At 39.2% G+C, this 27,190-nt stretch overlaps 1 protein-coding gene across 6 annotated transcripts in view; it reads right to left on the bottom strand.

The window, feature by feature from the left end:
- The window catches only part of TRPC4 (transient receptor potential cation channel subfamily C member 4), a 207,654-nt gene that overhangs the window by 93,057 nt on the left and 87,407 nt on the right, over positions 1-27,190 (bottom strand). For all 6 annotated transcript variants that reach the window (XM_061434728.1, XM_061434729.1, XM_061434723.1 and 3 more), the window contains one exon: positions 20,249-20,767. In XM_061434728.1, the coding sequence (XP_061290712.1) occupies positions 20,249-20,767 (519 nt within the window). The remainder of the gene's footprint in view (positions 1-20,248; positions 20,768-27,190) is intronic.

Below are 27,190 nucleotides of genomic sequence, written 5' to 3'. Positions count from 1 at the left end.
TATTTGTACACAAATGCACACAAATTCATTTTAAATGCAAGTAATCTGTCAGGCAACGTTGATCCACCTGAAACTCAAGAAAGTAAAAAAGTCTCAAAGAAGTTGAATAATGTCACAGTATTAAGGCCATAAATCTTATGCACCATATTTACAGAGGTGTCCTCAAGCCCTGAGACAGTTCTGCTTATATTTCCCAACACTTTTACCTGGAGTGGTTATTGGGTGGCTTAGCATGAAACTTAGTATTATTAAAATCAGTAAACATAAAAAAGAGGTCCAATGGTTAAGATTTCACCTTCCAATGCAGCAGGTGTGGATTCGATCCCTGGTCTGGAAACTAAGATTCCCATAAGCCTCACAGCCGCCCCCCCCCCGCCAAAAAAATTATATATATATATAGATATAGATATATATATAAAACAGAAATAATACTGTAACAAATTCAATAAAGACTTTAAAAATGGTCCACATCAAAAAAAATCTTTTTAAAAAAAGGCAAGTAAATTGGCACTCTCCAGAACCCATAGCTGGGAGTCAGATTCCAAGGAGAGAGACTTCAAAACTATGTGAAGGAGAGATTTCTGCCATACTTTCATACTGGGCTAAACAGCTATTAATATCAACATTTTTAAGAATCCTAAACTGACAACTACATTGCAGAGTACAGTAACTGAACTTCACTCCAAAGCTCTGAATTATAAAGAAAAAGTTAATTATGTTCTGTAAATTTTGTTTAAAAAGGAGATATTACATAACACTGCAGATTTTCAGCCAATGATTTTCATATAAACTGACCACATTATAAACAACAACAACAGAAAATGTTGCCACTTAAAATGCAACTGTTTGGAATATATCTGCATTATATCTCTCCATTCTCTTGTATGCTTGGATAATGCATTTTCTTGCACAGTCACTCACTGCCCTTTCTGAAAAGGTGGCCAAGATTTTCAGACACTCAATCCACACAGTCACATAGAAGCTAGATTACTGACTTTATCTCAAAGCCAAAGCTGCTTATATATTCTGGGATATTGATTATTTTTCCCTTAACAGAAAAAGCTGCAAAACTCAAAACTCTGCCTCTAGAGTCATATCAGCCAGTAGCCCATGAAGAAATGATAAGACAGTAAGCAAAACCAGAACAGAAAAAAATGAGAAAGTACACAGCAAGGTCAAAAATGAAAAGGTTCAATGCAACCGTATCTCAATTATATTTTAATAGCTGTTACAGCTTCTGGCACCTAAACTATAATCATATGATCAATGCTCTGTGAGTAATATTGACAACAATGTTTGTTTGAACAGATAAAAAAGTCACACTGTATAAGGGATAAAGATGGAAATTGATCAATATTATTCAAAGCATTTTATTTTCTTAAAAATTAATTCTTTAGTTAAAATGATTCAAAGCAAACTCATCCAAAACAATTTTATTTTTGAATGTTTGCTAAGTATTAAGTAGTATCCCTTTATGAAGTTGAGGCTGAACATCTTAAACAAGAGGTAGGCTCCAACCCGAGGTAATGGCTGTATTTCAAGGCAATAAAATAACAAGAAAAATTACAACAGTAATGTTCACAGATCATAGCATAGGTGAGTAAATACTAGTAATCTGGATTTGCTGAGCACACAACACAAGTCAGGACGGGGTGAGAGATGAGTCTGGACACGAAGTCAGCATCCAGATATATTATATCCTGTTGAGGAGACAGGGTTTTATTTTATGGGATCTTCAAAGTAAGAGATAGGGAATCGGGTTATAGTATCATAATACAGCAGCATTATTCACAGTAGCCAAAAGGTATGGAAATAGCCCAAATGTCTATAAACAGATTAATATATAAACTGAATGTGGTACATACATACAGTGGAACATTATTCATTCTTAAATAGGGGTGAAGTTTTGATACAGGCACAACATGGGTAAAGCTTGAAGATACTATGCTGAGTGAAATAAACCAGACACACAGGATGGGTATTGTATGATTCCACTTATATAAAGAATTGAGAGTAATCAAATTCATGGAGACAGAAAGCAGGATGGTGGTTGCCAGGGGCTGGAGCGGGTAGGGGGAATGTGGACTTATTGTTTAAGGGGTATATAGAGTTTCAGTTTGGGGAGATGAAAAAGTTTTGGAGATGGATGGTGGTGATGGTTGTACCACAGTGTGAATATACTTAAAAAATAAGCTTCTTATGGTAGAGAATGTTTACATATTAATATTAAAAATTCTTAAGTGTAGCGTGACTTTGGATGGAGCAAGATTGGAGCTAGGGAAACTGGGTGAGACTCCTTTACAGAGAACAGAAAGAGTAGACTGAAAGGTAGGAAATAATTTGGGAAGTATTAATGAATATAATTAGCAATAGGACAGGCAGCCTTCGGTGGTTCACAGGGGCCTCAATGATCTACGCTCCGAAACTTAGTGGTTTAAAACAACCTTGTGTAATATTTCACAATTTTGTGCATGCCTTCGTTCATGCACTGCTGTAACAAAGTGCTGCAGACTGGGCAGCTTAAACAAGAAGCTTTTACTTCTCACAGTTCCGGAGGCTAGAAAGTCCAAGATCAAGGTGCCGCAGATTCGGTATCTGGTGAGAGTCTGTCTTCTTGATGTGCCCTCACATGGTAGAAAGAGGATTAAAGAGCTCTCTGGGGTCTCTTGTAAAAGGGCCCTGATCCTATTCATGAGAGCTTCACACTCCCAACCTAATCATCCGTCAAAGGCCTCACCTCTAAATATCATCACATTGGAGGTTAGGTTTCAACAGAGGAATTTTAGGGGGACACAAACATTCAGTCCATAATAATGGACTGGGAATTGAGGCAGGGCTTAGTTGGTTGATTCTTCTGTTTCATGTGGCATCAACAGAAATTACTCAGCATTATCCAGCAGAGGGGGCTTTCTAGGTGGCGCTAGTGGTAAAGAACCCACCTATCAATGCAGGAGACATGAGACCCAGGTTTGATCCCTGAGGTGGGAAGACCCCCTGGAGAAGGGCATAGCAACTCACTCCAGTATAAAAATTCCATGGACAGAGGAGCCTGGTGGGCTACGGTCCATAGTGTCACAAAGAGTCAGACACAATTGAAGCAACTTAGAACGCATGCACACATCCAGCTAGAGGATGAACTAGTGTGGGTGTGCAGGGAAGTTCACATTCATTTCTTCTGTCAGTCTTGTCATAGGAGTGAAGAGTTGGAAGGCTAGGCTAGGCTGAGACTATCAGCAAGAGTGTGTACCCATTGGCTCTCTGGTATGATGGCCTTGTAGGACATTCACACTTCTCACATGGCACCTGGGTTGCCAGAGAACATAAGTGGAAGCTGCAAGTCTTCTTATGAACAAGTCTTGGGAATTATAGAAATTCATTTCTGTTGCATTGTACTATTCAGGCAGATAGCTAAGGCAGGCTCTGGTTGAGGAGAAGGGTATTAGATGCCATCCTTCAATTATGGCCATCTTTCATCTACCATATCAAACTTTCGGAAGTGATGGATGTAAAATAACCAAGGCTGACTCTCAGATTTCTAGCAAGAGTAATTAGATTGCCTCCTACTTGAACAGAGATGACAGAAGAGCCAGGCTTAGAGAAGATGATGAACTCATCTTTGGACAACAGAAGTTTGAGAAAATAAAAGATTATTAAGATTTCTTCCCTAGTGGCTCAGACGGTAGAGTCCACCTGCAATGCAGGAGACCCGGGTTCCATCCCTGGGTTGGGAAGATCCCCTGGATAAGAGACTGGCTAACCACTCCAGTGTTCTTGCCTGGAGAATTCAATGGACAGAGGAGGCTGGTGGGCTATAGTCCACAGGGTCTCAAAGAGTCAGACAATCCTGAGAGACTAACACAAATGCTAATAAGAATTTCTATATTTAAATGATTAAGTATCACAGATTTTCTAAAACCACATTCCTTAGGGTTGCTGATTCCAGCCCTGTACGATCTATTCTCTGTTATTTTTCTCTAATCTCAGCCCCTGCCACTCCTCTAATTTATCACCATTTATTCAGACTCAGATTGACTATATTCTTTGTAGCCAAAGATGGAGAAGCTCTATACAGTCAACAAAAACAAGACCAGGATCTGACTGTGGCTCAGATCATGAACTCCTTATTGCCAAATTCAGACTGAAATTGAAAAAGTAGGGAAAACCATTAGACCATTCAGGTATGACCTAAATCAAATCCCTTATGATTATACACTGGAAGTGAGAAATAGATTTAAGGCACTAGATCTGATATATAGAGTGCCTGATGAACTATAGACTGAGGTTCATGACATTGTACAGGAGACAGGGATCAAGAGCATCCCCATGGAAAAGAAATGCAAAAAAGCAAAATGGCTGTCTGGGGAGGCCTTAAAAATAGCTGTGAAAAGAAGAGACACGAAAAGCAAAGGAGAAAAGGAAAGATATAAGCATCTGAATTCAGAGTTCCAAAGAATATCAAGAAGAGATAAGAAAGCCTTCCTCAGCAATCAATGCAAAGAAATAGAGGAAAACAACAGAAAGGGAAAGACTAGAGATCTCTTCAAGAAAATTAGAGATACCAAAGGAACATTTCATGCAAAAATGGGCTAGATAAAGGACAGAAATGGTATGGACCTAACAGAAGCAGAAGATATTAAGAAGAGGTGGCAAGAATACACAGAAGAGCTGTACAAAAAAGATCTTCATGACTCAGATAATCACGATGGTGTGATCACTCACCTAGAGCCAGACATCCTGGAATGTGAAGTCAGTGGGACTTACAAAGCATCACTATGAACAAAGCTAGTGGAGGTGATGGAATTCCAGTTGAGTTATTTCAAATCCTGAAAGATGATGCTGTAAAAGTGCTGCACTCAATATGCCAGCAAATTTGGAAAACTCAGCAGTGGCCACAGGACTGGAAAAGGTCCGTTTTCATTCCAATCCCAAAGAAAGGCAATGCCAAAGAATGCTCAAACTTCTGCACAATTGCACTCATCTCACATGCTAGTAAAGTAATGCTCAAAATTCTCCAAGCCAGACTTCAGCAATACATGAACCATGAACTTCCAGATATTCAAGCTGGTTTTAGAAAAGGCAGAGGAACCAGAAACCAAATTGCCAACATCCGCTGGATCATGGAAAAAGCAAGAGAGTTCCAGAAAAACATCTATTTCTGCTTTATTGACTATGCCAAAGACTTTGACTGTGTGGATCACAGTAAACTGTGGAAAATTCTGAAAGAGATGGGAATACCAGACCACCTGACCTGCCTCTTGAGAAACCTATATGCAGGTCAGGAAGCAACAGTTAGAACTGGACATGGAACAACAGACTGGTTCCAAATAGGAAAAGGAGTAAGTATTTCAAGGCTGTATATTGTCACCCTGCTTATTTAACTTCTATGCAGAGTACATCATGAGAAACACTGGGCTGGAAAAAGCACAAGCTGGAATCAAGATTGCCAGGAGAAATATCAATAACCTCAGATATGGAGATGATACCACCCATGTAGCAGAAAGTGAAGAGAAACTAAAAAGCCTCTTGATGAAAGTGAAAGAGGAGAGTGAAAAAGTTGGCTTAAAACTCAACATTCAGAAAACGAAGATCATGTCATTTGGTCCCATCACTTCATGGGAAATAGACGGGGAAACAGTGGAAACAGTGTCAGACTTTATTTTTTTGGGCTCCAAAATCACTGCAGATGGTGATTGCAGCCATGAAATTAAAAGACGCTTACTCCTTGGAAGAAAAGTTATGACCAACCTAGATAGCATATTGAAAAGCAGAGACATTACTTTGCCAACAAAGGTCCATCTAGTCAAGGCTATGGTTTTTCCAGTGGTCATGTATGGATGTGAGAGTTGGACTGTGAAGAAAGCTGAGCGCCGAAGAATTGATGCTTTTGAACTGTGGTGTTGGAGAAGACTCTTGAGAGTCCCATGGACTGCAAGGAGATCCAACCAGTCCATTTTGAAAGAGATCAGCCCTGGGTGTTCTTTGGAAGGAATGATGCTAAAGCTGAAACTCCAGTACTTTGGCCACCTCATGCGAAGAGCTGACTCATTGGAAAAGACTCTGATGCTGGGAGGGATTGGGGGCAGGAGGGGAAGGGGACGACAGAGGATGAGATGGCTGGATGGCATCCTTGACTCGATGGACGTGAGTCTGAGTGAACTCCAGGAGTTGGTGATGGACAGGGAGGCCTGGCGTGCTGTGATTCACAGGGTCGCAAAGAGTTGGACACGACTGAGCGACTAAACTGAACTGATTCAGGCTCCTATGTCCTAAGCACTATACCAACCCCTGGGCTTTCACTGATAATCAAGTCAGAGGAGATAACACTTAGATAACAAGTGAAAAAAGATAAAAACATAATTTTACACACAAATAAACAGAATGACTTTGGATTGTGATAAAAGCTGCGATATCAACATTGTCATGTAAAGAGAATGTCTGAGAATAAAGGGTGAAGGAAAGGGAAAGAAAGTGAAGTCCCTCAGTCCTGTCGGACTCTTTGCGACCCCATGGACTGTAGCCTACCAGGCTCTTCTGTCCATGGGATTCTCCAGGCAATAGTCCTGGAGTGGATTGCCACTTCCTTCTCCAGGGGATCTTCGTAACCCAGGGCTCAAAACTGGGTCTCCCGCATTGTAAACAGACGCTTTACTGTCTGATCCACCAGGGAAGCCAAAGGACAGTAACTAGGGTCGGTGTTCTGGGTCTTTACCAAGAAAGTGATAATAATGAGCTGAGACCTGATATAGAAGCCTTCCATTGCATCAGGCAGAAGAAAATGTGAAAGCAGAAGGCATGGGGTGGGAATGAGGGCAGAAAGAATGAAGAGATTCTCTAAAACTCTTAGAAGAAAATAAAGGCAGAACACTGACATAAATCACAGCAATAGTTTTTGGATCTCCTAGAGTAAAGGAAATAAACGCAAAAATAAACAAATGGGGTCCAATTAAACTTAAAAGCTCTTTTTTTTTTTTTTTGCACAGCAAAGAAATCATAAACAAAACTAAAAGACAACATACAGAATGGGAGAAAATATTTGCAAATGATGTGACCAACATGGGATTATTTCCAAAATATACAAACAGTTCATACATCTCAATGTCAGAAGGACAAACAACCCAATCAAAAATGGGCAGAAGAAGTAAATAGATATTTTTCCAAAGAAGACATACAGATGACCAAGAGGCACATGAAAAGATGCTCAACATTGCTAATTATTGAAGAAATGGAAATCAAAACTACAAGATATCACCTCATACGGGTCAGAATGGCCACCATCAAAAACCTACAAAAAATAAATGTTACAGAGGGTGTAGAGACAAAGGGAACCCTCTTACACTCTTGGTGGGAATGTAAATTGGTGTAGCCACTATGGAAAAGAGTATTGAGATTCCTCAAAAACAAAAATAGAATCATCATATCATCCAGCAATTCCACTCCTAGGAATATATCCAGAAATGAGGACAACTTTAATTTGAAAAGATACATGCACCCCAATATTCATAGCAGTACTATTTATAAAAATTAAGACATGGAAGCAACTTATATTTTCATTAACAGATGAATGGATAAAGAAGATGTGGTAGATATATACCTGGACTATTACTTAACCATAAAAAATGAAATCATGCTGTTTGCAGCAACAATGGATGGACCTAGAGATTATCATCGGAGAAGGCAATGGCACCCCACTCAAGTACTCTTGCCTGGAAAATCCCATGGATGGAGGAGCCTGGTGGGCTGCAGTCCATGGGGTCGCTAGGAGTTGAATACGACTTTCACTTTTCACTTGCATGCATTGGAGAAGGAAATGGCAACCCACTCCAGTGTTCTTGCCTGGAGAATCCCAGGGACAGGGGAACCAGGGGGCTGCCGTCTCTGGGGTCGCACAGAGTGGGACACGACTGAAGCAACTTAGCAGCAGCAGCAGAGGTTATCATATTAAGTGAAGTATCATATTAAGTGAAGCCAGACAGACAAACACAAATATATGATAGCACTTAGTGTGGAACCTAAAAAATGATACAAATGAATGTATTTACAAAACAGAAACAAACTCACAGACTTAAAAAACAGATTTATGGTTACCAAAGGGAAAGAGAGGAAGGGATAAATTAGGAGTTTGGGACAGATTCACTTTAGTTCAGTTCATTTCAGTTCAGTCGCTCAGTCGTGTCTGACTCTTTGCGACCCCATGAACCGCAGCACGCCAGGCCTCCCTGTCCATCACCAACTGCCAGAGTCTATCCAAACCCATGTTCATTGAGTTGGTGATGCCATCCAGCCATCTCTTCCTCTGTCATCCCCTTCTCCTCCCACCTTCAATCTTTCCCAGCATCAGGGTCTTTTCAAATGAGTCAGGTGTTCGCATCAGGTGGCCAATGTATTGGAGTTTCAGCTTCAGCATCAGTCCTTCCAAGAATATTCAGAACAGACTCCGGGAGTTGGTGATGGACAGGGAGTCCTGTCATGCTGCAGTCCATGGGGTCGCAAAGAGCGGGGCACAACCGAGCGACTGAACTGAACTGAACTGAATAACTTATAATGAAAAAGAGTCTGAAAAAGAACATATGTAAACAGAATCATCTTGCTGTATATCTGAAACTAGCACAAAATTGTCATTCAATTATACTACAATGAAAAAAAAAAAAAAAGGAATCAGATGGATCTTAATAAATAATAATGGAGGGATTCTCCACCTTCTTTTTTGCCTCCCTGCAGTTCTACATGGTGTTTCTTTCCATATTGACTTTTTGTAACTTCTCTGCCTGGATGACTCCCGGGTTTCCACAGAAACTCAAGCAAGGCCTTTTCTGTTCCAGGAAGCCTGCCCTAGGACCCTAGGACCAAGTTAGGCAGCATTTTCCTGGGCTCCAGAAGCAGCTCTGCCACAGTCTTTGGGGCCCACATGGTGAGAGTTGTGCGGACTTTTCTTCCATCCCTAATGCCCTGGTAGTTATCTGAGGACAAGGCTTTTGTCTTTGATTTCAGCATCATCAGTAAGTAGCAAACAGAAAAGACTCTCTTACATAAGGTAAGTGAAAGTCCTAATAAGGAGGGAGGACAGGAAAGGAAGGAGGGAAGAAAGTGAGAAAACGATATCAGTGAAGGACATAACATATAAAACGTTCATGCAATATAGCTAAAAATCTATTTTTAGCTTATACCCAGGTTGCTCAGTTGTGAACAATCTGCCTGCCAATGCAGGAGATGCAGGTTCAATCACGGGATCAGGAGGATCCCCTGGAGAAGGAAATGGCAACCCACTCCAGTATTCTTGCCTGGGAAATCCCATGGACAGAGGAGTCTGGTGGGCTGCAGTACATAGGGTCACAAAGACTCAGACATGACTTAGTAACTAAACAACAACAGCAACAGCATTTTCTGCTTAAGTACTACAGCACACACACACACACATGTGGATTTCACTGTACTGTCTAAGCAAGAATAAAATTCTAGGCTCTACCTATTTATGATAAGAATTTATTTAAAAAGTAAACTGAATGTTAGCAATATTATGTGATTACAGACTTGTCAATATCATATTTATTGATATCACACATTTCTTATAACTGGCATGTAATGCCATGTAATCAGAAAAATAATAAATGCTGTTTTCCAAACATAGTATTTAAAAGCCCATTCACAATAAGCATTGTGATACTGATACCAGGGGGTTATTTACAGAAGAGGAGTCCGAATACCAAATGTAAAGTCAGTCTTAGCATTCTGAAATAAAACATTGCTGTTGCTGCTGCTGCTAAGTCGCTTCAGTCGTGTCCGACTCTCTGTGACCCCATAGATGGCAGCCCACCAGGCTCCCCGGTCCCTGGGATTCTCCAGGCAAGAACCCTGGAGTGGGTTGCCATTTCCTTCTCCAATGCATGAAAGTAAAAAGTGAAAGGGAAGTCGCTCAGTCATGTCCGACTCTTAGAGACCCCATGGACTGTAGCCCACCAGGCTCCTCTGTCCATGTGATTTTCCAGGCAAGAGTACTGGAGTGGGGTGCCATTGCCTTCTCCAAAAAAAATTCTAGGCTCTAGGACATTTCTGGAAGAAACCCAAACTTGGCCTGGGACTTGCTGTCTTCTCATTTTGCTGTCCTCTGTCTCAATGGCACCCCACTCCAGTACTCTTGCCTGGAAAATCCCATGGACTGAGGAGCCTGGTAGGCTCCAGTCCATGGGGTCGCTAAGAGTCGAGCACGACTCAGCGACTTCACTTTCACTTTTCACTTTCATGCATTGGAGAAGAAAATGGCAACCCACTCCAGTATTCTTGCCTGGAGAATCCCAGGGACAGGGGAGCCTGGTGGGCTGCCATCTATGGGGTCGCACAGAGTTGAACACGACTGAAGCGATTTAGCAGCAGCAGCAGTCTCCAGCATAGAATACACACCCTGCAATCACGTGTGGACTTGCACTTGGAGAGAGAAAGAGCATTATCTTGACCAGAGCCCCCTAAGCCCAACCACTAGGTCCCTCCTATGTTTACTTAATAGCAGCTGCCAATAAGATTTCCAGCTCCCCACTGCCCGGTATTAGAGGTGAATGTGGCAGAGAAAGAAAAGAGGTTTTGGATTGCATGTTCCAGAGCCACCTGGGGAAAATCACTGAGCTTAGGGAATGCCACAGAGCAAAACAACAATGGAGCCCCGCATTTAAAAATGAAGTGGTGGTTTTGGAATGAGGAAAAGCAGGCCTTCTTACAGCTCGCAGGGAGCTTGCAAGGGGGCAGATGAAGGTAAAAACCATAAAGAAAAAAGCTTTCAGTATTTCTCCATAGCAGCAGAAGGCACACCACTGAGTGCTCCCTAAAGCCAAAGGGAAAAAGGGAACAGAGCGTGCTACAAAGAATAAAAATATAATCCTATGGGATTGTTTTCCCAGTTCTATATTACCGAGAAGCAGTCGATAAACACACAGCTTCAGAATTAAGCTTAAGGCTCATAAATCGCCAAATTATAGCACGGCATTATACATCCTAGAGGGTTTCACTGTGCATTTCTTCTCCCAAGACTTGAGACAAAACATAACTAACCTTTATTGAGAAAACCTGTGAATATGCCACATATGGTCGAAGGAAAATGAGGGTAAGGAGAAATGTAAAAGCTCCTCCTCATTCCCATAGTTTATCAGGGATCTCGAGCAGGATTTTACATTGTATCTCAAAGCCACTAGGTTTTCTTGACAACAATAATGCTTTGCCAACCCATTTAGTTTTTGTATTGTACTTCTATATGTGGGCTGGAATAAGCTGTTAAATTCATGATTTTGAAAAGTGGTAATCCTTAATTTTGTTTTGTGATGAGTGACAGAGAAGATATGAGACATTAAATTATGACCCAAACAAAAGCCTCAAATTTAAATAGGAAGTTTTGTGCAAAAGCAGCAATAGACAGAGTTCTTCACTGCTGACAAATGAAATGATTGGACCTGAATAGGGGCTGATCTTATTGCTACTCGTTTGTCAGTTATCATGGAGTCAGTAGTCCCAGTTGCATACAGAAAAGTTATTCCTCAGAGAACCAGTGAAACATGCTAGTAGCTCAGTTGTATCTGACTCTGTCACCCCATGGACCGTAGCCTCTGTTCATGGAATTCTCCAGGCAAGAATACTGGAGTGGGTAGCCATGATTCCTTTCTCTAGGGGATCTTCCCAACCCAGTGATTAAACCCTGGTTTCCCACATTGCAGGCAAATTGTTTACCATCTGAGCCACCAGGGAAGCCCCTTGAAGGACCAGAGAGGGTGTCTAATACACAGTGAAATTTTTCAAAGATATTATCATTAACCTAATGTTTTTAGTTGATGTCTGCAGCAAGTGAAAGTTACGTTGAAAAGAGTTGCTTATTCTGTGGACACAATGCATTTTTGTTAGGTGAACAGAAGTATATACCTGTCTAAAAATAAGTCACTTAGTCGTTTCCTTTTTGTATTTATTAAAACAATATCAAGATCCCCTGGAGAAGGTAATGGCAACCCACTCCAGTATTCTTGCCTGGGAAATCCCACAGATAGAGGAGCCTGGTAGGCTACAGTCCATGGGGTCGCAAAGAGTGGGACATGACTTAGTGACTGAACAATAACAACATCAAATACAAGCCATATTTTATATCTAACTTCCAGTTAAAGCTTGCTATTTTATGTTTTAGAAGGTATAAATTTATCACATTCTACTCAGTGCTGTTCAAAAGGATGAATTTATACAATGTTATAGACATATACCATTTCATATCTCATTGTGGAAGAAACAGAAACAATCACTTTCAGATACGAATTAGGAAAAAGTGGTTTCATGTCATTAATTAGCTGTAAAGAAACACATGGGGATTGAATTCCAAGCTCTAAAAACCTAGTGTTAAATTAAATGCCTAATGACCTGTCATAGTACTGTCAGCCAGGCTCACAAGTCCTGAACAGGCATTTGCTTCATCCATTACCCAGTGGCAGGCGCTGAAATGTTTGGGCCCCAGGAGTGGGTGGGCAGAAGCGTTCGGAAGCCTTTATCCGTGTTGCCTTTGTATAGCAACAGCAGGTATGTGAACATACTTGGAGGACCAAGATGCAGGGCCCAGAAATCGGTCAGAGTGTGCTCCCAAGTACAGAGGAAAAGGAAAGTAAGCTAAAAAAAATGCAGCTTTTTATCCCTTTTATTAATACAAGTCTCTTAATAATTTACATCACTCAGTGTAGCCTCATGTATTAAAACTCTGCCATATGCCTGGCATTCTTGATAAGTGCTGGTGTGATAAGAGTTCCTGATTCTGTGGTCTAGCAGGCAGCAGTCAGGTTCAAAGGGCATACATAATCAGTGCCTAAAATATATTTAAAAAATGCAAAGCAGGAGGACAAATTAAAATCGAGTGTGTAACACATAATCTAAGTTTCTTTTGAAAGCTTATAATGGAAGAACTAGAGCATGGACAACCCTAGGCTCTGGCATAATGTTTATACATTATGCATTTTTGATGAGACTATTGTTTTAAAATAAATAGTTTAGCATACTGATTATAATATTAGACTGTAATGATAAACTTCAAAAAATTTTTTTAAATTTATTTTTAGCAGTGTGTATGTGTCAGTTCCAAACTCACAGTTCAAAAGTGCTATGAAACCCATGAGGCCTATAAAATAGTCAGTATACATATTAAAACATTTAATGATGAAGTCCATTCTTTTTGCTGCAGGACATACAATAGAGTGGTATGTATCATTTCTCTGCATGCCCTTAGCTTTTTATACTGAGGTTCCATGAAGGGATAAACAAAAACAATTATAATAACAGTAATAACTAAATGTAATAGACAGCTACCCTTCCATGGACATAAATGCCAGGAAGTACGCCTAAGTCTGGACCCGTATTATCATGCTTCACCTCCACTACTGACCTATGAAGTAGGCAGTATTTTCCCATTTTAAAGGTGAGAAAACAAAAACTCAAAAGCTAATTGGTATAACATCACATACCTTATTAGGCGTGGGAAAGAGAATTATATCCATTTCATAGGCTTCATACTTTTATAGAATTTTTTTTCAACAATCAGATATGAGTTACTTGATAGCAACAAAAAGCTATCTCCAATAGTTTTTAGATGGCCAGAAATTTACCTGAAAGAAGGCATGGCTAGGTATGCGCACTCAGATGGAAAGCTTTCATTTCTCTATCACGTGACAGGAGAATATTAATGTTTGACCCCTTCCCCTCCATCTTTGCATTTCCTTAGGTTTATTTCCCTTTTTTAAGTAAGATTTTTTTTTCCTACCTAACTCTTGGATCTTACTTTGCAGATAAATGAAAGCTCTAAGAATCCTGTTAGCAGTGGAATAGACCTTAAGAAGAAAGAAGGGTATCAGGATCATGGCAAACATAACAGGGTGGGTGATGACATGAGGAGGGAGAGATGGGAAGAATTTGAGAGGACTTCTGTGCTATGCCACAAATGCAAGGACTTATTGAAGGTGAATCTCTGCACTTGGGGCTGAGGAAAGAAAATTCATGAAAGTGAAAGTCTCTCAGTTGTGTCCGACTCTTTGCAACCCCATGGACTATACAGTTCCTGGAATTCTCCAGGACAAAATAATGAGTGGGTAGCCTTTCCCTTCCTTCCAGATCCTCTGGAAGATCTCCAGGGGATCTTCCCAACCCAGGGATCGAACCCAGGTCTCCCTCATTGCAGGCAAATTCTTTACCAGCTGAGCCAAAAGGAGAGCTACTTCCAAAAGCTGCTCAGGTGCCTCTGATGATGTTACGTTTGGCAACCTCTGTCTTCTCTACTTGAGAAAGTCAAGGAAATCTAAAGAAGTTTTAATTCATGAGTTAAACCTTGATATACAATTTCAAGTAGTACTTACTCACCTTGACAGCACATTAGAATTATCTGAGTAGTCTTTTAAAATATACCTCTGCATTTCCAGGGGTTTTGGTATAACTGTCCTGAGCATTGGGATGGAAGCAGCAGTGCAGTGTTTAAAAACAACCTCTCAGACAATTTTACCGAGATCCAGCAAAACCCACGACAATGGGCAAGCAACATGAAACAGGACAGAGGTCTTTTATGTTAAGAGAGTCCTGGGTGGAAAGGCCCAATGTGGGAAAGCAGTACAGTTATGAGTGTTTGCATTTGACTGAAATGTGAACTGTGAGTAGTGATGGCGAACAATGAAACCAACGATTTAGGCAGAATCCATATAAAGCGAGCTGTGACAGTTTGGACTTTATTTGCGAGCGTGAGAAGGACACTGCGATGCTTTACACAGAGCTCACATGCTCTGATTTATGATGACCAAACAGAGGGCTTCTCTAAGACAGGGGGCTTTCAGTGCTATACCTGAAAAACTATCTCTAGATTTACTTTTCCTAAAACACAAAACAAAGACCCTTAGGTGGTGCGGTGGTCAATGGATTGGAGGAGGTAGGACTAAAGGCAAGGTGTTGAATGGAAGAAACCAAAAGTGAAAACAAGTAGGAGGCAAAACAGTACTTGTAATGAAGCAATACTGCTGCCATAGCAAGAGAAACCAATGACGAATTCTGAGTTGAAAACAGGTTAAGGGCATACTTCCAGAGAAAATGGTTTTTTTATTTTTTTGCATTTTATTTTATTTTTTTTCTAATTTTATTTTATTTTTAAACTTTACATAATTGTATTAGTTTTGCCAAATATCAAAATGAATCTGCCACAGGTATACATGTGTTCCCCATCCTGAACCCTCCTCCCTCCTCCCTCCCCATACCATCCCTCTGGGTCGTCCCAGTGCACTAGCCCCAAGCATCCAGTTTCGTGTATCGAACCTGGACTGGCAACTCGTTTCCTACATGATATTTTACATGTTTCAATGCCATTCTCCCAAATCTTCCCACCCTCTCCCTCTCCCACAGAGTCCATAAGACTGTTCTATACATATCAGTGTCTCTTTTGCTGTCTCGTACACCGGGTTATTGTTACCATCTTTCTAAATTCCATATATATGCGTTAGTATACTGTATTTATGTTTTTCCTTCTGGCTTACTTCACTCTGTATAATAGGCTCCAGTTTCATCCACCTCATTAGAACTGATTCAAATGTATTCTTTTTAATGGCTGAGTAATACTCCATTGTGTATAAGTACCACAGCTTTCTTATCCATTCATCTGCTGATGGACATCTATGGTTTTTAAGAAGAGATCTGAACACATGAATGTTCCCAGAACAGTTCAAAACAGCGAAGAGAGAAAAAAAGAGAGGGATGTGGTCAGTAATACCTAATCAAATTCAAATAACCCATTCTGTGTTAGCTAAGTAAAGCAAACTAAGACAGAGGCATTACCATATTTACTTGGGTGAATGACTCTCAAAGTTATTTCAGCACAAAAATCTCAGTTATGGAGGGGAACACTGTATGCAATACCCTTTTCTTACTTTTCTCCCCAGAAGTACTCCCTTTGCCATTCTTCCATAATAGTTGTTTGATGTCCATGAGACAGTGTCCTGATAGTATGAGACATTTTTTCCCTCCAAATTATCCATATTCTGATGTGGAACTTACCAGACACAAGAAAATATGAAAGGTATATTCTAGACATCCTAGACTTGAATAAGAGTGAAAAATGAAGCAAATGAAGAATTAAAAGACAGTCAATGCCTAACAGAGTTGGACTATATGCCTAACAGACTATACGCCTAACAGAGTTGGACTATAAAGAAAGCTGAGCACCGAAGAATTGATGCTTTTGAACTGTGGTGTTGGAGAAGACTCTCAAGAGTCCCTTGGACTGCAAGGAGACCCAACCAGTCCATCCTAAAGGAAATCAGTCCTGAATGTTCATTGGAAGAACTGATGTTGAAGCTGAAACTCCAATACTTTGGCCACCTGATGCGAAGAGCTGACTCATTTGAAAAGACCCTGATGCTGGGAAAGATTGAAGGCAAAAGGAGAAGGGGATGACAGAGGATGAGATGGTTGGATGGTATCACCGACTAAATGGACATGAGTTTGAGTAAACTCCAGGAGTTGGTGATGGACAGAGAGGCCTGGCATGCTGCAGTCCACCGGGTCGCAAAGAGTCGGACACGACTGAACGACTGAACTGAACTGAATGCCTAACAAAGGTCAGCTCTTCTTGCCTCATTTATAGCAAATGCAAAACTCTTACACAACTGCTGACCAGCCACCAGAATCCAAAGGATCTAAGAGGAAACAGCCATTGTTCGCCACACAGTCCCAAGGTTCTGATACCACATGCTATAGAAAGCAGCTGATTGATACAAATCTCTTCATATTGCTCCAGGATAGGATAAACAGGTATGAGTCCAGGGCTATCCCCATGTTGATTTCTCTCCTTCCTCTTTAACAACTCCCTTAATTTCTAAGACAGAACCCAGATTAGTACCAAGTTGAAAGTTAATGTTGCAAAACTGTTGACTTACCTTCAAGAAAAGGAAAAGTAAATTTAAAAGAACATAGGCTGTTGACTATATAGAGATTACATATATTTTTTCACTTTAATTTGAAGAGCTCTACAGGGATTGCATTGCAACCTTTTCATACAAAATAATGTATTTAATTGCTTTCCATTATTAACCTAAACACTGCAAATTACTCAGGCAAGGAAACATGTAGGGAGCCTTCCAGAACTGAGATTTTGAATCTATTCAAATGCATTCATACTGAGCATATTGAGATCAATTCACGTGGAGCATCTTTTCTCTATCAAGTACTGAAGTAGGACTGATGAACGAGACAAATGTGTTCCTGACACTGACAGCCTAGAGAAGTGAAGTGAGGTTGCTCAGCTGTGTCCTAGAGAAGGCAAGTCAAATACAGCAATACAATGCAGCCCAGAATGTGCATAATGAAGGCATTTATCCTAAAGGTTGTATGGAAGAATTGCTTCATGGAATCTCTCTGTGGGAATAGAGAACTGAGTGCGCTTTTAAGAGCGAGTAGGACTCAGCCACGTGAACATTAGTGGGAAGGCAATCCCAAAACATCAGAGATAGGTCAAAGACAAACCTCAAACTTTTGTAGACTGAAACAAGGAGAACTCGTGGTTAAAAAGGTATAGAGCAATGTGTTGTTGGATTCCATTTGCTAGTATTTTGTGAGCATTTATAGCACAGGGAATTCTACTCAATACTCTGTAATGGCCTATACGGAACAATACTCTATAAAAGAGTAGATATATGTAATATGTATAACTAATTAACCTGTACAGCTGAAATTAATACATTATAATTCAACTATACTCCAATAAAACTTTTTCTCAAAAAAGTTCTTCCTGTTCAGTCTATGCCCTTAAAAAAAAAAAGTATAAGAGAAGACATTTATGCTAGAGTTTTATTTAACACACATGCTCTTACTAGAAAATCTTATCAAGTATTTTCAGATCGGTAATTTTTGAATAATTTAGGAGTACTTTTCATAAAATACAACCTGGAAAGTTATGACCAACCTAGATAGCATATTCAAAAGCAGAGACATTACTTTGCCAACAAAGGTCCGTCTAGTCAAGGCTGTGGTTTTTCCAGTGGTCATGTATGGATGTGAGAGTTGGACTGTGAACAAGGCTGAGCGCCAAAGAATTGATGCTTTTCAACTGTGGTGTTGGAGAAGACTCTTGAGATTGCCTTGGACTGCAAGGAGATCCAACCAGTCTATTCTGAAGGAGATCAGCCCTGGGATTTCTTTGGAAGGAATGATGCTAAAGCTGAAACTCCAGTACTTTGGCCACCTCATGCGAAGAGTTGACTCATTGGAAAAGACTCTGATGATGGGAGGGATTGGGGGCAGGAGGAGAAGGGGACGACAGAGGATGAGATGGCTGGATGACATCACTGACTCAATGGACGTGAGTCTCAGTGAACTCCGGGAGTTGGTGTTGGACAGGGAGGCCTGGCGTGCTGTGATTCATGGGGTCGAAAAGAGTCAGACACGACTGAGTGACTGATCTGATCTGATGATTTCAAATAATGTATATGAGTGTAAAATCTTATTCTTGATTTTATAACACTTTATTAGCCATCCAACACTACTTTGCTCTTGAAAAACTGTCAGCTCTAGGGAAATATGCTCTTTGATATTGAATGAGATACTCCAAAACAATTCTGTAATAATTTTGCTTTTTTTCCTTCCATTGTTATTTCAAAAACTAAAATATAAAATGCAAATGCGGAGTCATTTTTAAAAATGCATCTTTTAAAAGCTATTACTACTTCATATTTTATTACATGTGTTTTTAGCCTTCCTTCATTCTGCTGCACTGTTAGGTTCTATCACCCTCCAATTCCATAACTTCACAGAAACAAAAAGTACAAGCATCTTGAAAGAAGTGTTAGAAATTATCAAATGTTTTCTATTGCTTTGTTTCTAACATACCTAACCAAGGACTCAATTTGTGGCTCTTTGTTCAATAAACCTTGAAATTGAGTCTTTTCCTAAAATATACAAAAGGATCTAAGCAAAGAAAAAACATCTTTAGTCAAGTGAAGTTTTTCATTAATTTCTTCTAGTTGCATATTAAAATTATTCTAATATCTAATAGATATCTAATATCTAATGTGGAATATTTAGGGCCAACTCAAAAAAAATTAAATACATTTTTTTCAGAAGCTTCTTTTTCATCTTATATATGTAGTTTTCCAATATTTTTGTTCTAGAATAATTACTATAATTCACCAATGAAAAGAAAACCAATATTTTTTGGAGGTAGAAGTAAACATATTTTTGAGAACTTACTCAAAATCAGTGATAGAAGCAAAAAACAATGATGCTAGGCAATATGTATGCTGCTGCTACTGCTAAATCGCTTCAGTCGTGTCCAACTCTGTGTGACCCCATAGACGGCAGCCCACCAGGCTCCCCTGTCCCTGGGATTCTCCAGGCAAGAACACTGGAGTGGGTTGCCATTTCCTTCTCCAATGCATGAAAGTGATAAGTGAAAGGGAAGTCGCTCAGTCGTGTCTGACTCTTAGTGACCCCATGGACTGCAGCCTACCAGACTCCTCAGTCCATGGGATTTTCCAAGCAAGAGTACTGGAGTGGGGTGCCATTGCCTTCTCCAGGCAATATGTATAATAGATCTGAATTTTCCTCATTTAATATTAAAATCCACAGAAATCTAATGAAAACTGTATTACTCTCCTGCAACTGACTTCTTTAACTTCTCATTCCTGACAAATAAAGAAACTAAGCCAGACGTGAGAGAAGTTTTAGAACTTCCACCTGCTATTGGACTAAAAGCTTTCTTTTATTAATAATTTTTAATAATGTATTTTTATTAATATTACACATTATAATTTACTCAGAGCATTCATACATATCCACTCATTTTATACTTCCTTCAAATCTGTGAGAAAAATATTTTATATGTATAAAGAAGTATACATATAATCAAGTATAAATATTAAGTCCATTAAGCAGATGAGAAAAACCAAAGTTCAAAGAAATCTGTGTGACCCTCTAAAGGAACAAGACTTATAATGGCAGAATCAGAACTCTTCATACAGAGAGTCTAAAATTCATTAGTTTTACCATTTTCACCCCAGTAAATGTGTATATTTTAATACAGGTGTCAAAAAATCACCAATTATTAAACCACTTACTGCCACTCCTAAATGTGTTTCATAATCAGTAATCTGGCCAACATTTCATCCACTTAAAGTTAAACAGAAAATGCTTTAAAACCCCAACCTAATTTTGGAGTACTAACTTTTCCCCCCTGTGATTAAGTTCTGTGGCATTTTGATGGATAAAATCTAGCAACACTCACCTCTTTCTGACGGTACTTAATGGCCAATTTGAGTCTCGCGAGATCGTTTCCACTTTGTTCTTCCAGGAGACTGTTGTCATCACGGTAATTAAGAATGATTTCCAGCTCTCGGGAACTTCTTGTCTGATCCAGTAGGTCCTTAGCAAATTGTTTGCACTGTCGAGACAGCTCCTCATATTCTGACTTGAATTCATTTTCCACCTTACTCAGTTCCTGGAGCTCCCAACTCAGCTGAAAGGCTGTGAGAAAAGGGTCTTCACTGGACAGGGCAATGAGAGACGGGCTGGCCAGGGCCTTGTAGATGTTGAGTCTGGAGCGAGAGTGGCGGAGACTGTCCACATCTGAGCTAGACACACATTCAACGCAGTTACAGCGGACCTCGTGGGGTCTGGGCACTGAGACGCCTTTCTGAACCAAAAGTTTTATTATCTCATAATTATTTGTATGGGCTGCCAAAATGATGGGTGTAATGTCTGGAGTGAATTCAGAGAACTGCTTATCAAGGAGTATGGGAGGCACCTAGAAAGAAGAAGAAAGCAGAGGTCACGAGGAGTTCATTTGCTCAAGTCTGTGATTTAAGACAACATGCTACAGCAATGTTGAGGAAGATTCATACATTTTTAGCTGGGTTTTGTTTTGTTTTTTTTTCTTCTATGACAGATGCAGCTTTTTCCCCTCCAAAGACAAGAAAAAAATAGATTAAAAAAAAAAAAACTGCAATAGAATGACATGATATTCTTTGTTTTATCTGAATTGTGACATTTTATGAAATCTTAGCCTCAATGCCTATGAAAACCCTTGATAAAAGTCTTTCTTGCTCCCAACTTCTTTTCTGTCAATCTTTGCTTTTCTTTCCCAGTGTTGTGGCCTACGTAAATAATAAAAAAGACACTGAAAAATAGTTAATGATTTGCTTTAAACCCCAGATTTTCTTCTGCAGTACAAGTTTTTAAATTCCTCACTCAGGTTTTTGGCTTGTTTGTGTTTTATCTTCTGCAGCCCTAAGATCCAACCTATGATTAAAGGTGGCAGCCGAACATAAGAGAGGTATCCTCTCAGCTTTCTCTTTTCATCTATCCCTTTACAGTGTATCTTCCAGATGACAAGAGATGTTCCCTTGCTAACATTGCTGTTTATTAGAAAAAAAATGCTTCCCAATGAATCAGGTCACCAGTGCACTTACAAACAATTTCCTTTGTGTTATTCTCTAGGAATGATGAAGACAAAAACAATTTAACAGGCACTATTTAATAGGCCTAAAGCTCCTGAGAGTGCCATGGGCTGCCAAGAGATCAAAGTAGTCAATCCTAAAGGAAATCAGCCCCAGATATTCATTGGAAGGACTGATGCTGAAGCTGAAGCTCCACTACTTTGGAGCAAAAGTAGTGCAAAGAGCTGACTCATTGGAAAAGAACCTGATGCTGGGAAAGATGGAGGTCAGGAGGAGAAGGGGACAACAGAGCATGAGATGGTTGGATGGCACCACCAACTCAAAGGACGTGAGTCTGAGCAAACTCTGGGAGATAGTAAAGGTCAAGGAAGCCTGCCATGCTGCAGTCTGTGGGGTTGCAAAAAGTCGGATTTAACTTAGCAACTTAATAGCAAGAACACTTACTCTAACTATTCATTATTCATATTTTTATAGACATGCTCTCTTGGTGAGTAAGCGGGTATCCTGCTGTTAGAACCAGGCCCATCTGTCTGATACCCAGACCCGTATGTATTGCATTACACCCTGCTGCTTGACAATTTTTTGGTTTAATATTTCTTCCTGCTGCCACAAAGTCACAGAGGCCTCTGTGAAAATAAGTGCTACATAAGGACAAGTTAAACAGGCAGAGAAGAAAAAGTTATGACATAAAAATCACATTAAAATGGGATACTGGTCAAATATGATGGAAACCACAAAAGGATAAAAAGAAAATGATTGAGAGACAAATGAAAGTCATATGAAACTTCAGTTGCACTACTTTTAAGTAGACTGTACTCTTTACAAGAGAATAACTAAACTCATACGCTTTTAATTCATCTGCCATTTTGGATATCTGTTTATTTCATAAGATACACACTCTATGTGTGTGTGTGTGTATATATATATTAACATATTCAGTATTTAATTTTTTTAGAAGACAACTTAAGTATATCTCCCACCTCACCCTTTAAGTTGGAGAAGGCAATGGCACCCCACTCCAGTACTTGCTTGGAAAATCCCATGGACAGAGGAGCCTGTTAGGCTGCAATCCATGGGGTCGCTAAGAGTCAGACACGACTGAGCGACTTCACTTTCACTTTTCACTTTCATGCATTGGAGAAGGAAATGGCAGCCCACTCCAGTGTTCTTGCCTGGAGAATCCCAGGGACGGGGGAGCCTGGTGGGCTGCCATCTATGGGGTCACACAGAGTCAGACACGACTGAAGTGACTTAGCATAGCACAGCACACCCTTTAAGTTAGTGGGACAATTTTCCATAAAAAACCTCTTAGAGGAAGCTTTGGTCAAGAATGGAATAAAACAGCAAAAAAAAAAAAATAATAATAATAAATTACACCCACAGCAAATCACTGCTGCTTCTGCAAAAAACATACTTTCACCAGTTATAGTCAAACAAAACACACTATATATATAGAGAGAGAGAGTCTGCTGGGACTCTGATCACGCAGCCCAGCAGGCACACATGATTGTTTATCCAGGTCCCAGAAGGTAAGCATTGCATTGAAAAATAACAAAAAAACACTTAAATGATTGCTTGTTATTGAGTGCTAATTATGTGCCTATATCAGTTATTACATGGTGTTTGATAATTGAGGGCTTTCTTATCCTATCATCACTTCTGAGTTTGCTTACTCGCATTCTTTTATATGTACAATTTGGTCCTCTTCTCCTTTTAATTACTGAGTATTACTCATGGGCCCATGGACTTTTCATTTATTCAATATATTTTGATTCATTGCAATCATTATTAATTTTGAACCTGTTTTTGAGGTCTAGCATACATTAGATCCCTGGGTTGGGAAGATCCCCTGGAGAAGCGGAAGGCCAACTCCAGTATTCTGGCCTAGAGTCCATGGAGTCACAAAGAGTCAGACACAATAGAGCGACTTTCACTTTCATACAAACAGTAAAATGCACAGTGTACAGCTTGATGCCTTTTTAAAAAGTGAACATGCTTGTGTGACACAACACAGACAAAAGCCTGGAAGAGTGTCTGCATCCCAAGAACCTCCCTTTTGTCCTTTCTCAGTCATTCCAGTTCACAATCACAAATCTAACTGCTATCACCACAGATTACTTTCACAAACTTTTAAACTTTATATAAACAAATCAAAGTATGTACTTTTTATGTTTAACTTTCTCTGTTAGTAGCAATCATTTTTGTTACGTCAATTCGGCATCAGATTTTGATTTTTGAAAATGACACAACTTATTTATCAATCTATTTTTTATGACATCTGTGTGGTTTCCAGTCTATGGCTATTAAGAATACGGTTCCTTTGTACATTTTTGTCCACGTCTGTTGGCCTTGTACCTAGGAATGGAATTTCTGGATCGAATAATATTCTTAAACAGTGATACCAACTTTCATCCCTACTGTAAATTATACTTGGCGTTGCTAGTCCTTTATCACTCTATCCACCTACTTATTTATGGCATTCAACATTTTAAGCAATAATTTTGAATTGTTTTGTTTATTATCAGGGTTGGCTACTGAATTTGTCTAAGGCCTGAAAGCTTCTATGGAAATAATCATATAATTATTCTCCTTAGTCCTAAAAGTATGGTTGCACATACACACAAATGCATACACCTACACACACACACACACAGAGTATAAATTATGCAAGTGATTTTGGCATAAATATTTAATAAATTCCCTAAAGAGAGTATAAATAAAGCAATAGGGAAATTAATTTACAGAAGACATTATTTTTACTAGGTAGAATTAGAAAAGGATTTTAGAGGGAATTTATACTTAACATGGGTTGGAACTAGCAACATAGAAAAGTTACCAGAAAATGATAACAAGAAAAAAAAAAAAGAAAGATGGATTCATAGCAAATTCTTTAGAGTATGGGATAAACCACATAGAGATAAATAATTGTAAAATGCCTGAATGCAGATTAGGGCAACATGAGGGAAGGTTTTCAAATAGCCATTGGTGGAGTCATAGAATAATTTAACCAGGAGAATAATGGAGTAATTCCTACATGCTAATATCACTGTAGCATATTTTGATTATCAGGTTGAAAAGTAGAATGGTTGGAGGTAGATGAGGGAGCCTGGTAACCAGTGCAGTCTAAGCTAGAGCTGTAGTAATGGAAAAAGAAACACTGTGATCATGACCATGATGCAGGAGAGAGACAGAGACAGAGAGAGGAAATGTATGTGTGGGATAAGAGCAATTCAAAGCAAAGGTATCAGAGGACAAGGGAGCTCTAGTCCAGATGCCCTGCATATCTTTCATTTCGGCTTTCAGTTTCAATAATGTCTACTTGTCTCGGAGTGAAAGCTGGTCATAAACAGAACGAAACAATCCAGAGTTCCATTACAGAATGGCAGTGTTCGAATGGCATATTTGCAAAATCTAGGGCTGAAAAGGGATTTTCAGAGAAGTCCTTAATTAAATAAGGGCCAATGACCCTTCTCCTCTCTTTTGCCCACTAGCTGGCCAAGAATAAAAGTTAATGAAAGGCCACTTCTTACTGACTTCATAGGAAAGATGAGAGTACCATCTCAAAGGACCTCTTGCCTTGGAAGATGGTGACATTGGAGCAGACAAGAGGGCAGCGAAGAGATGCCTGTTTGCTGAGCTCCAGCAGCAGAGACATTTATCAGTTGATTAGCAACTTTACTATTTACCTGATACTCAGAAATTAAAGGGTTTCCCAGGTGACTCAGTGGTAAAGAATCTGCCTGCCAGTTCAGGAGATGCGAGTTTGATCCCTGAGTTGGGAAGATACCCTGAAGAAGGAAATGGCAACTCATCCCAGTATTCTTGCCTGAAAAATCCCATGAACAGAGGATCCTGGCAGGCTACAGTCCCTGGGGTCGCAAGAGGCAGTCCCATGGTCTTTGCGATTAAATAACAGAAATTTAAAGAAGTCTAAAACATAAGGCATTGAAACTCAGAAACACTTAGAAAATTCAGAAAATGGGCTTCTCCTTCTTTCATGGTTCACTCACAAGTCTATTTCCTGTCCTTATCCTGTGCTTTGCTTTATTCAGTATCTTCAGTATGCAACTCTCCCTCTTTCTTTTTGTGCTTCCAATGTCATAAGTGAAAAGCAGATTTTCTAACAGGAAAATAAATAGTTCACTATAAGTGCTCAGGGGCTATTACCTAAAAATGACGTTGATAGGAATATTCTTTTTTTCCTCCAAATTTGACATAAATAAGGACAGAAATGAACATCACAAGAACAACCATGTAGATAAAAATTACACTATGCTTGACTTATTTTAGTCAAAATAAACTCTACAGACATAAAAGCATTACACCCATGCAAACATACCTGTATGAAAATATACTCATGTTACTTACAAGCAACACACTTCCCCATTTAACGAACTTCAACTGATTGAATTATATTGTTGACCCAGAAATCTACAACTAAGAAGAAGAGGCAATTAAAAGAGGATCTGGAAACTAAACTCATATCCCTGTTTATTACACTGTATAGCTGGAAGTTTGCTTTGGCTTTTTACCCTAAGATTTATGAATATTTGTTCAATGTCTTTTTCTCAATCTTACCATAGCATTAGTTACATTATTAACTGAATCGTTTTCATCTCACATAGTTTTCAGAATGACTGACCTACACATAAGCTAAATAACACACATTAATGCTCAGATGTTAAAGAATGTGCCTGCAATGCAGGACCCTAGGTTTGATCCCTGGGTCGGAAAGATCTCCTGGAGAAGGGAATTGCAACCCACTCCAATATTCTTTCTTGGAGAATCTTATGGACAGAGGAGGCTGGCAGCTACAGTCCATGGGGTTGCAAAGAGTCAGACACAATTGAGCGATTAACAATCAGTTTAACTGATTACCTATTAACTCATAAACTGATAGCTTTCTTCAAATTCAACCCAGTGCTTTTTACTGAAGTGACTTGGCACCAGTCTGAGGCATGTACTTTAAAATCTAGAGTGTGACATTTTACCCAAATATAGAAATGTCTCTTTGTCACTAACATATACATTTTTGAACTATTAATGTTGAAGTATACATATCTAGAGAAAAATTCATCCTGGAGTGACATTCATACAGTTTAAGAGAATTCATTCCCTTATATTCAGCATTCATTAAACTGGGTTGTATAAACAGAGTAAAAGAAAATTTCTTATATAATAGTAATTGGTATATCCTCAATTATTAAGACCAAATAGACCAATATTCTAATCGGGGTTTACTCTGGATTAGTTATATTATCTTGCAAAAGTCCTTTAATATCTCTGTTATGAGAGGTGATTGCTGTAACATGAAATTTCTATGATTCAAAAACTTTTTTTATACCCTTATTGATAGTAAAATAATTGAAATTTTATGAGAATTTTTTCAAGTACCTCAACAAAAATTTGTTGGAATATTTAGCTTCATCTTGCTTTTAGCTTTAATGTTTTTATCTAATGTACTGAAACCTATGTTTTTTAAAACTCAGACTTATGAATATCAAATTTATCTCTCTTAATCACCCAGACAGACCTTCTAACTCAAACCAACGTAAGGAACTTTCAACTTAGAGTTATATTTTAAAAACTAATTAAACATAATTTATTGAGAACTTGAGAAATTTTCATAAACATGCACATATGCATATACACTCAAACATGAACTTGCACAAAAATCAAGTGGTTGCTATATGAATGAATGAATAAAGTTGATGCCAAAGTCTTTGACTGTGTGGATCACAACAAACCATGGAAAATTCTTAAAGAGATGG

This window comes from Bos javanicus, chromosome 12 (assembly GCF_032452875.1).
Source record: "Bos javanicus breed banteng chromosome 12, ARS-OSU_banteng_1.0, whole genome shotgun sequence".
NCBI classification, from domain to species: Eukaryota; Metazoa; Chordata; class Mammalia; order Artiodactyla; family Bovidae; genus Bos; species Bos javanicus.
The sequence above is the reverse complement of the archived record's forward strand: the minus strand, read 5'-3'. Positions and strand labels throughout refer to the sequence as shown.